At 38.1% G+C, this 17,248-nt stretch overlaps 1 protein-coding gene across 1 annotated transcript in view; it reads right to left on the reverse strand.

Moving 5' to 3' along the window:
• kdr (kinase insert domain receptor (a type III receptor tyrosine kinase)) overlaps positions 1-17,248 on the reverse strand; it is a 44,756-nt gene that overhangs the window by 9,034 nt on the left and 18,474 nt on the right. Inside the window, exons 13-21 of the mRNA XM_036581485.1 lie at positions 15,805-16,149; positions 15,078-15,224; positions 14,310-14,441; positions 7,479-7,585; positions 5,586-5,721; positions 5,093-5,197; positions 3,268-3,381; positions 1,514-1,602; positions 142-310 (exon numbers count right to left, since the gene is read on the reverse strand). Of these exons, the coding sequence (XP_036437378.1) occupies positions 142-310; positions 1,514-1,602; positions 3,268-3,381; positions 5,093-5,197; positions 5,586-5,721; positions 7,479-7,585; positions 14,310-14,441; positions 15,078-15,224; positions 15,805-16,149 (1,344 nt within the window). The remainder of the gene's footprint in view (positions 1-141; positions 311-1,513; positions 1,603-3,267; positions 3,382-5,092; positions 5,198-5,585; positions 5,722-7,478; positions 7,586-14,309; positions 14,442-15,077; positions 15,225-15,804; positions 16,150-17,248) is intronic.

Consider the following 17,248-nt stretch of genomic DNA (forward strand, 5'->3'; position numbering starts at 1 on the left):
ATGAAAGCCACTTCAGATTAACTAACTTGGTCTTTTAACGGAATGATATTAACGAGTAATCTACTAGTTTTTATTCATTATTAACAACATTAATAACTCGAGACATTTTCTACACCGTCTTTAGCAGAAAGGCTGCAGTACCGTGCTCTTCCAGACTGGGGTTGGAGACGCCCTCCCCTCTCAGACCAGAGCAGATGGCCGTGCCAGTGCAGATGTCCAGCCGGGTTGTGGTGCCCAAACCCAGATCCCCCTCGTCCAGGTCTTCCTCCGTCCCTCCTGCCCTGCCCTGCACCAGCTGCGGCCTGCACCTCTGAAACAACACACAGCAAGAGTACAACCCAGAAGGTTAACTGGAGTTTTCAAATTATGCTTTAATAGCAACGTTATGCAGTATTGACAACGTTACACAGGATGACAGCAGGTTTTGATAGTCTGAGAAATTAGTTATTATGAAATAAAGCTTTGCTGGTGATTACAAACACACTCTGCACACAAATCTGACACATAATTCATAGAAAAATCAAAAAAACATAAAGACCCAACAAACCATCTCAAATTTACAGCCTCTACCTGGTAGTCTGGATTATCCAGATGATTTGTCTTTGAATTCAAATATTCAAATTATGCAACAAGAAGACTGATATTGGTCAACAGTGGGAATAGCTGTAATTATTTGAATATGTGGACATCTGGAATAACTCAGAAGTAGTTTGGAATAAAAAAGTAAATAATTTACATATTATCTCGTATGTTTTAAATAAGGTTTTGACAGAAAAGCAGTTGATATTGCTTCTCAAAATCTAATGCATAGATAATCATTAAAAAGTTTGGAGACACATTTCATAAGCAACAACATTGTCTAGTGTAGATTTAAATATTCTAAACTACACATGAAGAGGTATTCTCAGATGCTTTATACAGTGTTTCAGAACAAGATGTTATTCACTGATAAATAATATGGGTGTAACGATACACATATTAAAGGTTCAACGCCATTTTCAGTTCTTTACAACCCAGATTTTATAGAATTTTCAATATTTTATTGTTCAAAGTCTTGATTTAGTCATTTTTTTTGTATTGTTCCAACTGGTGGTAGGTTAAATCACATACACTTAAACACCTGAACAACTATGTTCACCTCAATGAATCTACACTATAAAATCAATCAAAGGGTCACTAAATAAACCAAACAATCATGAACAGATCACTTCTTATGCTAACTTAATAAAGATGCACATAAGAATCTTTATCCTTCATTGTTTTTAGTTTGCTCATCACTTTTCACTAAGCCAACCGCGCATTACTAACAGGCTTCCACTGTAAGTCCTGAGTGGTATGTACAGGCGATGAGATCTTTTGGCTGATTCCTCTTTTCTTACATAACAGCTCCTGCCCAGCTGTAACCACATCAGAGTGACTCAAAGTGTGGTTAAGTATTAACCTAAGATCAGTGGGACCACATCACAGACGCAGTGCTCTTTTACCAGCCTGTTAAGTGCCACGGCTTGTTTACCTTAAAGGGGCTGTATTCTCCACGCTTACTCTTCAGATAGCTGGATAGGTTGCCGTACTTGCAGTACTCCACTATCACCATCAATGGACCTGAGAGGGGGAGCGACAGGGAGAACGAAGAAAAGAGAGAAAGAGAAACTATGCATGAGATTTCTTTCTAAGTAACGGCAGCAATGGCCAAGTGATTCAAATGTTTGTGTCAAACGGTTGCACACAGATGCAGTCATGAGCAATGCATACTCTATAGGGAATAAACTTAAAACTAAATTTTAGTGCGCAATTTCTATTTATTTGCTGAGTTTAACATACTTGAAAAAAATAAACATTCAGTATGAAATGTGTATAACTTTGCAGTTTATTTTCACAATATGTTAAATTCAGCACAGTAAAATGTGCAGAAGTGTGTTCTCTGTAGAGAATGTAGAGAATTTGATACATTCTTATCGGCTAAATTTAAAGAGGCATTTCGTGGTACACAGATGGTTTCACTGCAAAACTAATAGGGCATTTTACTGACCATGACTCCCTAAAATAAACATACTGAAAAAAGGTTGCTTTGACTTATCTTTAATATTTAATATTATTTATATTAATTATTTAATATTATTTATGGCTGTGTCATTTATTTATTGAATAAAAGCAATAGAACACTCAAGGTTGTGTGTTATCGCAAATAAAATCACAGCCGTGATGTTATTGGCAATAACACATTCCCTCTCGTGTTCTATTGCTTTTATACAACAGTTAAATAAAGTAATAAATAAATAAATTGTTTTTTCAAATAAATGTTTTAATGTTAGCAATTGCTTCTGCCAAATTATAGTTCTTTTACAAGCAGCTTGTTGCTACATCAGAGTAACGAACTCCGCTCACTCGCTACACAGTCTGCTGTAAGCCTTGCCTTTTGAAGTACGGACTGAGCCATAAAACTGCCGCAATATCAAGTTTAGCTCAGTTTTGTCAGTTTTGCCAGATCAGTATTAATGTTGTTTTGGTCCAGCCAGTCTGTAAAGCATCTTACAGCCTATTTTGTTTGGCGAATGGTACTGTGTTCATTTCTGGCTAATTCCAGGTTGTTTAGCTGTTCTTCTGCAACAGCTGCCGACTGAAAAGCTGCTCAGTGGTGATGACAGTTTCTAGGCGAATTCAACTTTATTGTCATTATACATATATGGTGGTAGAGTATAACAAACATTTACTTATCAACACAATTATAACACAATTACTGTCATTCATTTTACTTACTTTTGGCAATAATTGTATTTATGTATTTTGTTCATGTACACAAACCAATGCACACATTTCAATCAATTAAATTCAAAGCAACACTTTTTTCAGTGCAAAAGCATAAGGACACAGGCAGATGTGTGCAACTAAAGCATGCGGCTTGAATTTTAGAAGCAACAGCTGGAAATAACAACAACAGAGAGTAAGTTCATATTGTGGCATCAGTGAACAACTGTGTTCTATTTAGTTTAGAAAAAAGACATGCATTAGCAATTGTTATTCTCAGGGACTTTTATTTTGAAGGGCAGAGCTAGGTTCTACAGGAAGTGCAATTTCTAAACTTTCCACTGACACCACTTTTGTGTTTGTAAGTAGAATAAGAGACATTTAATTGTGATTTGAATTTTATGATGTGTCATTGCATTTAAATAGTACAGCAAAAACAACTATAACTCTATGCTTCTATTATAACTCTAGTTGTCCATTAAGAAACAACGCAATCATTGTGATATAATACAGTGGACTCACCTCCGGGTTTGGTGCAGGCACCTAGCAGGTTGACCACGTTAAGATGGTGGCCAATATGTATAAGAATCTTCAGTTCAGACATCAAGGCACGGTACTCACTGGAGGTAGCGCCCTCTGTGGACATGGAGAAACAACACAAGCATGTAGATGCACTGGTAATTGTCCCATAACATGAGAAAAACCAAAAGCTTTTTTGAAATAAAAGAGTTTGATGTAGTATCAAAGAGTCCATACAGGCTGTATATGAAAACCTATGCAAACAGCTTTTAATTCACTGTTTCTGTGACGTCAGAATAACATACATTTACATATATCTGCCTGTTCAGCCTTGCACATTCAAACTGAAGTTATAAGGAGTGTTTCAGACTGCACTGCTTTTCTAATGAAGCATAATACAGGGCAGGTAATCAGAACAGAGCTCATTTACATAAATCAGTCATGACCGCACAGAAATAAAAACAGCTTATTTAATTCTAGTGATCGTGTAGACAATTATTACAGTTTTTACTATATAGAACCTCACAAATGTTATATGCAGACCTCATGAAAAAAAATAAAATACGTGAAAAATGTTTTATAAGGACTGCATGATATACTAGAACCATGAAAAACTGAAGTCTGCAATGTTGCACACTGTTTGCAATAGGAAGGAAATGCTTAATGCTTAAGGTGAATATTTTTCCATTATAATTCATAATTGTCAGTTGTTTTTTTAGAGGCTATTCGGTAACAGTTCGATGATGTGAGGTACCACATCAACACAAGCACTAATGTGTTTATAATGACTAGCACAAGCTTAAAGGAGAATTTTAGAGATTTTTTTTCTTTTCTGTTTAATTAAACGGCTGAGATGTATTCAAAGTTGTTCAGAGTGGTTTGATATGCTTAATACTAGAGAAACTCACAGACTCAGATTTACAGTGGTGGTAATAGGAACCAGGACACACAATGTCTAAACACAAGTATAGCCATTGTATTTACCGTTCAAAACAACCACTGATCCTACACTTGTCTTTATATAGTTTATATATGTAATGCTGATGATGGTAAAATAGTCATAAATCTGAACAAATGTGTTTTCTTTGGGTGCAATTTTGCCTTACCGCTCCCTGCATGTATCCCTCCACCATGAAAGGATTTTAAAAAGATTACATTCCAGCCCAAAAGCTTTTCTCAAAACTAAGATGGATTCAGGCATGGATTTTTGTTCTACTCCGTTTTTCCATAATAACGAGTTATTTTCATTTGATTTCTTGACATCTCAAGATATTTGTGGCATTATCCTGACACAACGAAGGTCATGATTGAACAATGTCTGTTATGTCCTGATAACGACATAAATGTCACAGGATGTTGAAAAACAACGAAAGTGAAAATAACTTGTTATTACAGAAAGGTGTAATAAATTTCCTTGATGTAGCTTTTAGAGGTATTAAACTCTTCAGACGTCTGGTTCCTATCACCACTACTGTAAACAATTCGGAGTCAGTTTTCTCAGCATTTCACACCAAACAGTGTGAATGACTTCATTCACATCTTGACAGCTGCCTAATGGAAATGTTTTGAAAAAATCTGTGAAAGTATAAAAAAAGGCTTATTTTTACATATATAAATGCCTAGTTCGTACAAAATGGAAAGAGAAGGATGAAATGTAAGCTTAAATAAAAACCTCAAAGAAATACTGCACCCAGAAACGCTAATGTAACTAATTAAAACCTAGTTAGCTTCATGAAAATAAGACCATGCTCCTGGACTGATTCCTACTAGCTTTCATTCATTATTAGTCATGCCATACTTCTTTAAAGAGTGAAAGAAAGATATTTACCCTTAAGCATCTTCACTGCTACCGTAGTGTAGGTGGTAGCCTTCTCAATACCAAACGCTGCCGCCTCCACAACCTGACCAAATGCCCCTCGGCCCAGGGGCTCCCCTACAAACACAAAGCGGTTTTAGATTTCACTCTTTCTTGTTATTTAAATTTCAAAATGTTTGTTCATGATGGAAAATATTGCACATTTTTACAAGAATCTAAAAAAGTCATGTTTCTTTAACCCCCGAAATTGCTGGTTTATTATTACTAATGTTAAGACATGTGATTCAGTAACTGCTTTAAGTAAATCACTAACTACTATGAAGCTCAAGTTATGCAGTTACAAAAGTGAAGGAGTAACATGTGGGCCCACATACAGGCCCATTCAGCTTAAACAGGCATCTATAACTGTAGTATTAGTATTTCAGTGATATTATCATTTACTTGAATTACATGAAGATTGTGCCGGATTTGAAGTGACGGCTCCAGTAATGAATCTGAAGCTCACCTAGTTTGAGGCGCTCGCGAGGAAACTCCCACTTGCTGGCATCATAGGTGAGTCTCTCACAGTGCTCGTCCATTGGCATATCCTCGGAGTCCAGGATGATTGACAGGTAGCCTGTCTTTATCTCCCCATCAGTGGGCTAAGATGTAAGGCAAGAGACAGACAGGCATAAAGAATAAAGAGAGATTGCATGAAGAAATACAAGAAGGGAATGAGTGAGTGACAGAGTGAGTGAGTGAGTGAGTGAGTGAGCGGGCAAATGAGTGAGCGAGTTAGTGAGTGAGTGAAAGAATGAACAAGAGAATAAGTTTGTAGCTGTGTCTCAAATCATTCACTACCATAGTGTACTGGCCACTTTCAGGGAATATAATGCGTTCACACCACAGTATGCGTCAGGATGTGTTGTGCTGTTATTACCTGGCTGATATAAGAGAATTATAGTCTAAGACATTAAATGCTATCTGCAAGAACACTGGATAACAGTGTGAGAAACAATACATTATGATTAAAATACACAACTTAATTGTGTTTCTGAATACTGTGTAGAATGTATAACCCTAGAGCGCTTACACCAAAGTATTATCACCAATTATATTGTTTATTCAACTGTAGATAACAGTATTGACAGTATTCTGCATATCTGATAAGCGTTTTTCTTGCTTGATTGAAAAGAGCATCACTGCGGCCTTAGCTTTGAGCAAATCATGCTATTAATATTCTACTATTACTAATCGTAAAATAATAAAATTAGGAATGCTTCAATATGGGAATTGAGATGTCTGAAATTGTTCATGTACGTATCTACTGGTGCTGACACTCATGATGATACATAAACATTTAGCCAAAATCACCTAAACATTCTGCTCTTCGGGAGGACAACAAATAGATCATCAAATGTAAAATAATTCATTTCTTACAAAGCTCCTTATGGCCTTACAGATGCATTCTGTTTCTCCGTGAGAGTAGCCATAACTGGACATGTTTAATGTAACGCTTGAAACTGATAATGGTTATTACATTTTAGGTACCTTTACAGGCTGGTATTTCAGATAGCATAGTCTTTAAGCTGTTTAAGCTTTGTAAGAGTTAGATAGTGTAGTGGATAAGGCACTCAAATCAGGAAGGAGTGTGGGGTTCAATTCCCCACTCAGGCAACCAAATCACTGCTCTAGTCTTAGACAAGGCTGCTAACAGTACATTAGCTGTAATGGAATGTCATCTGTTCAGGCCTTTGAAATGCGTTGATCATTAAAACTCATGCTGTGATAATGATAAGTATGAGATCAAATGTCCAGGTTTAACTAGAATGTATGCTGTGTGCACTTAACAGCCTCAGGCTGCCATACATCTGGAGCTATTAGAGGCTGTGGCTTGAGAATTTTAAATTAGCCAATATTTTTTAGCAGGAGAACATTTTTATTTTAATCGGTGGCCGTTTCTATGAAGACTGTGATGTACCCCTGTCATTTCCATTCACTGCAACCGTCAGAGTTAAATGTGAGATGTAAAAGGCCAGAGTAAAGTACATAGTGGACAGAACTAAGACACAAGGAGTGCATGTGTGATGGTCAGTGCATGGCAGACATGATTGCAGGCACATCCACACAAATTCTTTGCCCTGTACAAGCTCCAGTGGGTCACTCTCACTCCATCATTAATGACCCATCAGTTAACAAACCCAGCACCACCCAGCAGGCTGTCCACACACACACACAGTCTGCAGTAAAAGCTGGGGCACAAGGAGGGGGCTACATGAGGGAGGCAGAATGAAGGGAATGCTTCCAGGGACCCACAAAAGACAGAGTGAATGCAGGCCTGGTCAGTCACTTCAGATCAGTCAGCATGCAGCAGAGTGAGTGCTTGCGTGAGACAGAAGAGAGAGAAAGAGATCGTTACCCGTTTCCTGTTGCGTATGACAAAGACAATGAGGAGCCAGAAGAACATGGCGATGACCACAGCACCGATCGGCACAATCAGCTCTACGTTCATCTTCTCCTCCGCACCTAATGACACCCAGTGACACATAAAAATCAGCGTGTGCTCCAGAAACTGATGCATTGAATTTGCTTTATTAATTACACATTAATAAAAAATATTACATCAGTGCCATTATTGAAAAAGTAAATAAACTTAAAGACATAATTGACATAATCGGCCTGTATTTTATTAATGTGGAAATGAAATATGGATGATTCTATCAAACTGGTTCAAAGTCAGAGTTTAAACTGACTTGAAATTTAGACTAAAATCCTTTTGTTTTGAGTGACTCTATATCTTAATAATGTTTATTTTATTAAAGTGAATGATTGAATATTCCATTTTGTCACTGCTGCAACAATCATAGCACTACCGAAACTGTACCAGATGTTGCGGTAGTGACTTTTTTAGCTGTGACAATTTTAGCTAATTTTGAGCAGAACTCGAAAACACCAGTACATGACTACCAAACACAGCTTTGATCAATTTTACAAGCCACAAAGTTTACTTAATTGCAGAAACTGTGTGTTTCGGTAGTGGCAGTTCTTAATGTTACACACTGATTTTCAGCTTACCATGTGGGCATGAGGGACAGGGATGGGACAGGGATGCAGTTTCATTTCATGCTCTAAAATGCAGGGGTGTGGCTAAAATAAGCCCCCGCCTAGGGACTAAAACTCTATGTGTTTTGGCAGTGACATAAAAACATGGGACAGCATTTTTTCAATAAGGTTTTCATTTAAAAATAAAACTCATGATAAATCTAAATCTCCACTTCGAAAGAAATCAAAAGGATCTTTAAAAAGTTGATTAAAAAAATACAAAAAATGTAAGTATTATTTTCACAATTTAAAATTAACCTATAAATGATGATTTTGTATATATTTAGCTTATTACTATCTCAATTAATGCCTTATTTTAAGTAGATTAGAACATCTAACAACTGAATACTTGATTTTTTTATTAGTTTAATCTTTTTTTTTTTAACTGCAGTTTGAACTCATTTGGTACAAATGGTCCAGATGCATTTAAATCAAGTAAATTGCATCTCACTGTCAGTGTAATAGACTGATAACTCAAAATAACAATCATTCACACATATAATCAAATGATTAATGAAGATTGCAAGAGATCTCATGGGCAAAATAAACATCTGGTAATCACAGCGGTTTTAGCTTTCAATAAATATTATCCATGTATCAATAACCCTCAAAGCAAGATAAATGTGCTTATCATATGCTTTTGATTTACTCTGATAAATATTTCCACTGGACTGACATTTGAGGAATGCGCGTCTGGGTTGTTTTGGCAAACACAGGCAGGGATTGCCAGGAGGAACCAAGTTTACAGGAAATACTTGTTGCTAGTGGGGGATTTATGGCGGCTGCGACTCCGTGAGGAATTTGAGTTGTGTGCTGATCTGATATTTTATCTTATCAAAATAAGCATGAGCAGTCTGCAACAGCAGCGAGCCAAAGACAACCTATGGGAACTGAGTCACTCAGAACAGTAGGGCGAAAATGTAGCCCAGCTTTTCCATCAGAGTGCGGCCTTGTCGATGGTCACTAGGAATTACATGAGCTCTTGGTTTTCCATTTCTAAGGTTTCTCCCTTTATTCTTTGATCTTCATATTTTCACACCTATTTAAATCCTAAGCTATGAGAGAACCCTGTTCACTTCTGTACACTTTTCTTCATGCTCTCAGTCTTGCTTTGCTCAGTCCACCGGGCTGTTTGGGACTCATTCTTTCTTTGTTTCTCTAAATCTGTTTCCAGTAGCGTTGGATCATTCTCAGCACTGCAGTAACACTGATGTGGTGGTGGTGTGTTAGTATGTGTTGCACTGGCCTGAGTGGATCAGACACAGCAGTGCCGCTGGAGTTTTTAAACACCTCAGTGTCACTGCTGGACTGAGAATAGTCCACCAACCAAAAATATCCAGCCAACAGCGTCCTGTGGGCAGCATCCTCTGACCACTGATGAAGGACTAGAGGATGACCAACACAAACTGTGCAGCAGCAGATGAGCTATCGTCTCTGACTTTACATCTACAAGGTGGACTGACAAGGTAGGAGTGTCTAATAGAGTGGACAGAGAGTGGACACAGTGTTTAAAAACTCCAGCAGCACTGCTGTGTCTGATCCTCTCATACCAGCACAACACACACTAACACACCACCACCACATCAGTGTTACTGCAGTGCTGAGAATGATCCACCGCCCAAATAGTACCTGCTCTGCGAGGGTCTATGGGGGTCCTGACCACTGAAGAACAGGGTAAAAGGGGGCTAATAAAGTATGCAGAGAAACAGATGGACTACAGTCTGTAACTGTAGAACTACAAAGTGCACCTATATAGTAAGTGGAGCTGATAAAATGGACAATGAGCCTAGAAACAAAGAAGTGGTCATAATGTTATGCCTGATCAGTGTATATTCAATGGCAGAAATCATGGCTACCCTACCCCCTATCTAGCGTACTATGAGATTCATGAAATTTTGGCTTCTACACCCACACAGTGATTTATATATCCAATATGGAATTGTGCACATGTGGCGGAATTTCAAATGGCTTTTTGCTAGACACATTATGCACTGTTTGAGTGCTGGAGCTATTATCAAAAGATTTATGTAGTGCACTACAGAGTGGGGAGCTATTGAGATTCAGCTCTTGTTAAAGATGAATTGATGTTGCAATGTACACAGAAATTTTGTTCTCAAACTTTATGGATGGCCTTATGTTGCAGGTTTCACGCACCAAGATTTAGGCTGCAGCAATTTCCAGGCAACAGGACAGTTACAATGACAGAAATCCAAAACCTATAAGTAGAGGTGGGTAATCCAGGTCCAAAAAGTAAAAACCCTCCCCAGGATTTTGTTCCAACTGCCTGAACACCTTTGCTGCTGGTTTGAGCAAATTAGAGAAGTTAAGCAGTTGGAACAAAATCCTGGAGAGGGTTTTTACTTTTTGGACCTGGATTACCCACCTCTACCTATAAGTTACATTATTTTGCTAGCCTGCAAGATTAGTAGCTAGTATTTTCAAGGTATGTAAAACAATCTGTAATGTGTTCTTTAGCCTTCATTACCATCTTTGTACTATTTTTATGTCAGGAGAAGAGAAACTGAACAACTTTGTTACATAGATCACAATACTGCAGGCTAACAAAGCAGAACAGCACAAGCAGCCATTCAAACAGCTGTCATGCAAATGTTAGCTGGGTATCTATTTAGCTAATTGAGATACCAACAATAAAAGCTGCTTGTTATGTTATTCCAAGAGAGTATCCTGTTTTATGTTTTTGTCTATGATGTGTCGATTGAAATCGGTTGAAATGACGTCCTACACTCACTATGTTATCAGCGTTTTTGATAAGCCCTTTTCACATTTCCAGTTTCCACATTTATGTTATGTTGGGTTATGCGGCTTCCGCTGAAACAACAACAATAACAACGATGGCCGAGTAAAAGAATATGAGCTTTTGCATTGTACCCCAGTGTTGGAGCTAGAAGCAAAAACAACCCTACCTCAGATCCGATGGCTTCCCAGCTGTCAACAAACAAAACAAAATATGTATTTGTGCAGCTAAATCATATTTAGGTGTTCATATTTAGGTGGAGTACCTTTTTGTCAGCCTTCATGACTAACATTACACTAAAGGTAGCTCATGCTTTAACACTGGCACTGTTCCCAGCTGCTTTCAGTGGAACAGTTTTCATTTTTCCGTCTGTCAGCATTTGAGAGAGCAAGTGCTCGACAGGGAGTAGATTTTCATTCACTGGAGCCAGTCGATGTGGAAAACGTCTATACCTATGTGAGAATCTGATATATGGCAATATATGGATTTGAAATATATAACAAATATTAGCATACATGGATTTCCCTTACATCCAACTTTTGTCACATATGGACATATGATATATATGACAGCTTATTTGAAAGTTGCCATTTAAATTATAGAACATAAATTTCAGTCATACCTCAACATATACAAATGTATATCGCTGTTGTTGGAAGAAAACCTCGTATCTCCATTTTTGACGTTTTTTAGTTTTTGACATAATTTGAAAATACCAGATTTCCGTATGGGCAGTGGCACTACCGACCATGACCACATGACATGTCCCCTGCTGGTATGTGTGCATGTTTATTTGCCTGCTTAGCAGCTTCAACATATCCAGAGAACATGGCTAATCTAGCTTTTTTGGTTATAGATATTTTCACATATTCATCGTTTTATCACTCGTAGGCACAAAGCAATAGTGGAATTTGTTTTACCCGTCGTTTATGTATTGGTTTCTTGTGAAAATATTAGATTTCATTGGCTATTGGCTATTTGTATCACAGAACTGAGATGCTTGCAGCTGAGTTTCAAGAGATTTGAAGGAGCTTTTACATTGGGCCACACAAGTGAAATTTAGTTTTATAAAGCAACTACAGCTGCACGAAAGTTTCACCATGTAAAGCCCGGTTTAATGACCAGTCAGCAGGGCCAGAAAACTCACCACCACAACTACAATAAGTGTATGAATTTTATAGTGGTTATTGAATAATCCATATTACTGTACAATTAGCCTTAATATTCATAACTGAACAGTGAGCCCAGAATTTAAAGCGGTTAAATAATTCTATTACAGTTGCGCTTTCACTCTCACAATCTCTTTCTCCTACTCCCCCTCTGTCTCTCTTTCTTTGTGAGAACAAGACCCCTTGTTAGCAGGCCTCGTTAGCGAGTCTATCTGGCGCCCGACATTCACCTCAGCTGTGACAAAGACAAACGACAGTGATGAGAGACAAGTCACGTACACTCAGCCTGTACACTTAGCACCTCCGCTAATCCTGTTTATTTGTGCGTCTACTTGTGCTCTCTCTCTCTTTCTCACTCTCTAGAGAGGGGGTGGGTGCCTCTGCTCTCACTGTTCTGGGACTTTGTACTGTTTTTCTTTTAGCACTCCCAGAAGGATGTGCGTTAACACAGCCCTCTTCCTGGCTGACTAAAAAGAAGGCTATTTTTACCACAGGACTTTAATTAAAACAATTCTCCCTTATCAAACAGGGCCGAGTGTCACAAAGAGCTGCTCACAAATCCACAGCAATGTTCCTCCGAGATAAAGTCTCTATTTGTATTGATTGAAGTGCTATGACGTTACACTGTAACGTTATGTGTACAGCTCACAGGAAAAAGTGTAACTCCTGCTCGTGCGTCCATTAGGACTGGCTACTACCCAGTGATTAGTAGCATTTCCTGTTCGTCATACAATGGCATTTCCTAACACTGCCAGGTATTGCTACACACGTGTGAGGCCTTAAAGCAGGAAGAGTTTGGTCAGTTGTTGGAGACCAAGCTACATTAATCCCAAAGTGCTTCGGCAGTTCTGTTCTAGGGTCATTCTACGGAAACGTCCATTTTTGTATTTACAAATATATTGCACTTAAAAAACATGTCAGGGTTACACTTTTTTTTACATTTTCAAATAAAACAATTTTATTTAGTTATAAGTTATTTTAACAATTACACCTTCTTGATCCATCAATTTAGCAATATTGGTTTTTAAATCAATTATATAGAATTCCAAGCATCACAGAAGTGCTTGTCCCTACAGTCACGTGTAAAGGGTGAGTGTCATATTTTGAAGAAAAAAACACATTTTTCTGCAATTTTAACTGCAATAATCTATATATGACTCTGAAATATATAAATTAAATGACATAGAGAAAAGAAATGGCAAATGAATATTATAAAATATATAATGAAAGTTGTTGTCCCCAGGAGTCGTGTCACTGGCGTAACAAAAAATCTCTTATTTTGAAATAAAAATCACACTGATGACATCACTTGACTTCCTTTTACCTATTTTCTGAAGATCTATGAAGAAAAAGTACATGGTGAGTCCACTGTGTCTTTTCAGTTATCAGAAATTTTCTCATTTAGCTCATGATTTCATATGAAGCTTTTAGCTGAGGTCACTGGTGTGACCGACTTTATTCTGAGGTAATTCTGATAAAATAGAAGACAAATGGATTAAATTATATATTTTAGTGGATATTCCATGATGTGGTTTGATGTTCTGTAGAAGACATTTTGTAAAATGCATATTTCATCAAAAATGTCACTGGTGTTACTGTCTCTGGTGCCAATGAGGATTGGTAACACCAGTGACTCCTATGGAGAGACAGAAAAGTGGACGTTTCTGTAGAATGACCCACTACGCATTCCTATATGTTCTAGAGAGATTATTTTTATGAGGTAACAATGCTGTGTTACCATTACAGGACAGATATTGTAGTGTTTAATGTCGTGGTGGCTAACTAGATACGCGTTTAGCCCGTGATATAAGCAGAGACTACTTATGTAATGATCACATTTACATTCAATTTACTTACTCATAATTTCAAGTTTGTATTTCCAACATTATTCTGTTTGTTTCCATGGAAAACACATAAAGCAACATGTGTTTCCTGGAGACAGCGACCGTGTCAGTCCCTTCAAGCTAAGAATAGATTTCCTTCCAACATGCATTGTGGCTTCCCCTTAACGATAAACACTGAAGCGAAGCAGCGTCATTCAGCCATTTTCTACCCATATATGATTGCATGAACCAATCAGGTTCCTCTCCACTAAATTCCACAAGAATCTCCAATCTGGGCCTTACATCATTGGGGAAACAGATCTTACAACTTAAATCTAAACCTTAAGAACTCATATTTCCCAGCACCCACTGATCATGCAGGAAAATGCGAAGGTCCTTACCATCTACTGTGAGCTTGGCCTGGGCAAAGTCACAGCCTTGTTTGTTGCAGGCCATGCATGTGTACAGCCCACTGTCCTCTTTCTTCACTCTCTGGATGGTCAAGACGCGATTCGATTCACTCAGAATAACACCTGCCAGACACATTTAAAAACATGCAGGCAACTGTTAGAAACACAATTATTGCAACTCAGTGGCAGCAACGGTCAACAGCATATGGGCATTAAGGGAGAGACGGGAGGTCACTGAATGTAGAAATTGAACTGCATTAAAAAACATTAATTTGTATAAACAGATAAATGTAACAGGTCTGGTGTACACCTTAATCAGGTTTTACTAAAAGATTAGTACCACTTTGCAATAAGATGACCCTTATAAAGGGCTTATGAATGGTAGGTCAGAAACACATTGAACCCATTAATATACAGTTACACAGATAAAAAGTTCAACAGTGAGTTGTAAAATTTGAATCCATATAAATTTGAATACGAATATCTGATGAAGCTGGCAGGTGTAATACTGACTGATGGAGAAGACAAAGTCAGATAAGTAAGCAAGAAGTCTTGAGGTTCTGGGCTCAGTGAGCATAGTATGTGTCATTCAATCGGTCACTGTTGCCCTTTTATAACTGCTTGTTAATGACTTATAAGGTGTTAATGACTGAATTAATAACCATTAATAAACTCATTTTAAACCATTCCTAAACGCTTTATAATGGCAGTCGTATTGTAAAGTGGCACCAAAATGTCAGGTGAAAATAAAACTCTCACCAGATCCCTTAATGACGGTTTGGTTGTCTTTGGTCCAGGTGATGGTGGGATTCGGAGTCCCGCTGACCTCACATACCAGCGTCGCAAAATCACTCACATTGACCTTTTGATCAGTCAGGTTGCTCAAAATCCAGGGTGCCTCCAGAGCTAAGACCAAAAGCAGTATTTAAAATGTGAAATGTAATTCACTTGCATTTGCAAGTGAACTACTGCAAAATCTTTTCTTCAGCTTTTTCTCTCTGCTTAGCTATATACTATTGGATTTAACCTCTTGCAGGCCCTCTAGTGGCATGGAAGCCGATTTGGATAATTATTTGAATGATTATTATAATTAAATAGATGAACTGAGACACTATTGGCTCTCTGTATGTGAAATATAACCTGTGTTGAGCTGCTAGTGAGCAATGAGGAGTGAACAGGGAAGGCTGAGAACGTCCTGCTTTGGAAAAAATGCACACCTCTACACAAGCACGTCCATGGATGTAGGATGTAAGGTTCAAAATCAGCTGCATTTTCTTATGTACTAATCATATTTTCATTAGCTTTAGGCTGTTTAGGTAACCGTTTTATTCTTCTCACTAATAACCATGCTATTGGTAACTTAGCTAACCATGATTACATCATGACAACCAGCATCAGTTACCCAGAACCCTGAAGGAGAGCTGAGAACAGACACCTTTCAAAAGGCTGTTGGTGCTGCTCTCCATAAAGTCTATGAAACCCTCACCTCGGAGCCTCAGGTACTGCAGTAAGCAGGTCCTCTCACTGCTGTCAGCATTCTCCACCCGGCAGGCGTACAGACCCTCATCCTTCCGGGATGCTCTGGGCAGTGACAGGTCCAGAGTGACGTTGTTGCCCTTTAGGCTCATGATGGTAGCATTAGGCTGGATGAGAGGGGCCAGGACAAGAGTACCACAGGGCACGGTGGCAGGGAGATTGTCTGGATTAGACACGTTCAGCACCCGATACCAATTCAAACTGGAGTAGAGCATACGATCAACTACACAACGCAGCAGCACATCCTCCTGCTCTATAGGGTTGTTGGAAGGGAACACGCTGAGATTGAGAAAACCTGGGGGGGGCAGCAAAAGAGAGATTATATCTGAGAGTGATACATGTGGGAGAGGGTCACACAACATTTAACCCTATGGAAACTTAATTTAAACGTAATCAACATTTTCAATAATATTATGAAACATAAAAAATTTTTGTAGTAATTACATACGTAAAATAATGCAAATACGACGCTAGTATTTTGTGTGCATTTAATAGATTTCAAACATTAGTAGGAAGCTTTGTAGGGAAATTCTAGATGCTTCCAGAATGATGAACAGAGGTGTAGAACAACCGAGAAAGTAGCATAACAGTAGAATGAAAATATAATAAAATGAATATCCAGAAAGCCTCATATTTCAAAAGTGGTGATCGAATCTCAAGATAAATAAGCTACGAGAAAAAATAATTACAGTACAGTTTTCGTGGCTTAACTTAAATTCCTGAGGTATTGAATAAACATCTAAAATACCTTTAGGTGTCTAGTTTGCAATCTTTAAATATGCATTGTTATTAATGTGTGTAAAATAATAAAATGACTAATGAGACAACTGGTTTCTAAATTTTACACAGAAATTTATAATCATAGTAACAGACAGTGCTGCTAATAACTAAAGAGGCATACAAGGCAGTGGCTTTTTAGATATGAGACATCTAAAACAGAAGCAGGATGCACTTCTTAGGGGACAGGTTAATGTATTTGATTTACATGTAGGTCATTCCAAAACTGGCATAAAGTCATAACAGAAAACAGTTTGTGTTAATCTTTGTGTTGAGCGTTGTACAGCTTCGGGGTTCACAGATAAAAGCAGCCTTTTCTCCATGTTGGATGAGTGACTGACAAGGAGAGGAGGCATCTTCAATATTGACTGGTCAGCTGCGGACGAAGTACGGCGCACATTCGTAGGCACTCAGTACAACAGTTTTACAATTTAAACATGCAGTTTTAAAACGCAAAGTGCATTCCACGGGCTAGATGAGAGCTTTCCAGTTGTGGCATGCACTGCCCCATAGGCAAAGAAGTGTACTTGAGAGAGTTTGAAAAGGTGTCATCCAAACACCCCTTAAAGCTGCTTCAACAAAGCTTATCGCTGTTGTCGGAACAAAACCTTGTATCT

Source organism: Colossoma macropomum, unplaced genomic scaffold, assembly GCF_904425465.1.
Source record: "Colossoma macropomum unplaced genomic scaffold, Colossoma_macropomum, whole genome shotgun sequence".
Classification (NCBI taxonomy): Eukaryota; Metazoa; Chordata; class Actinopteri; order Characiformes; family Serrasalmidae; genus Colossoma; species Colossoma macropomum.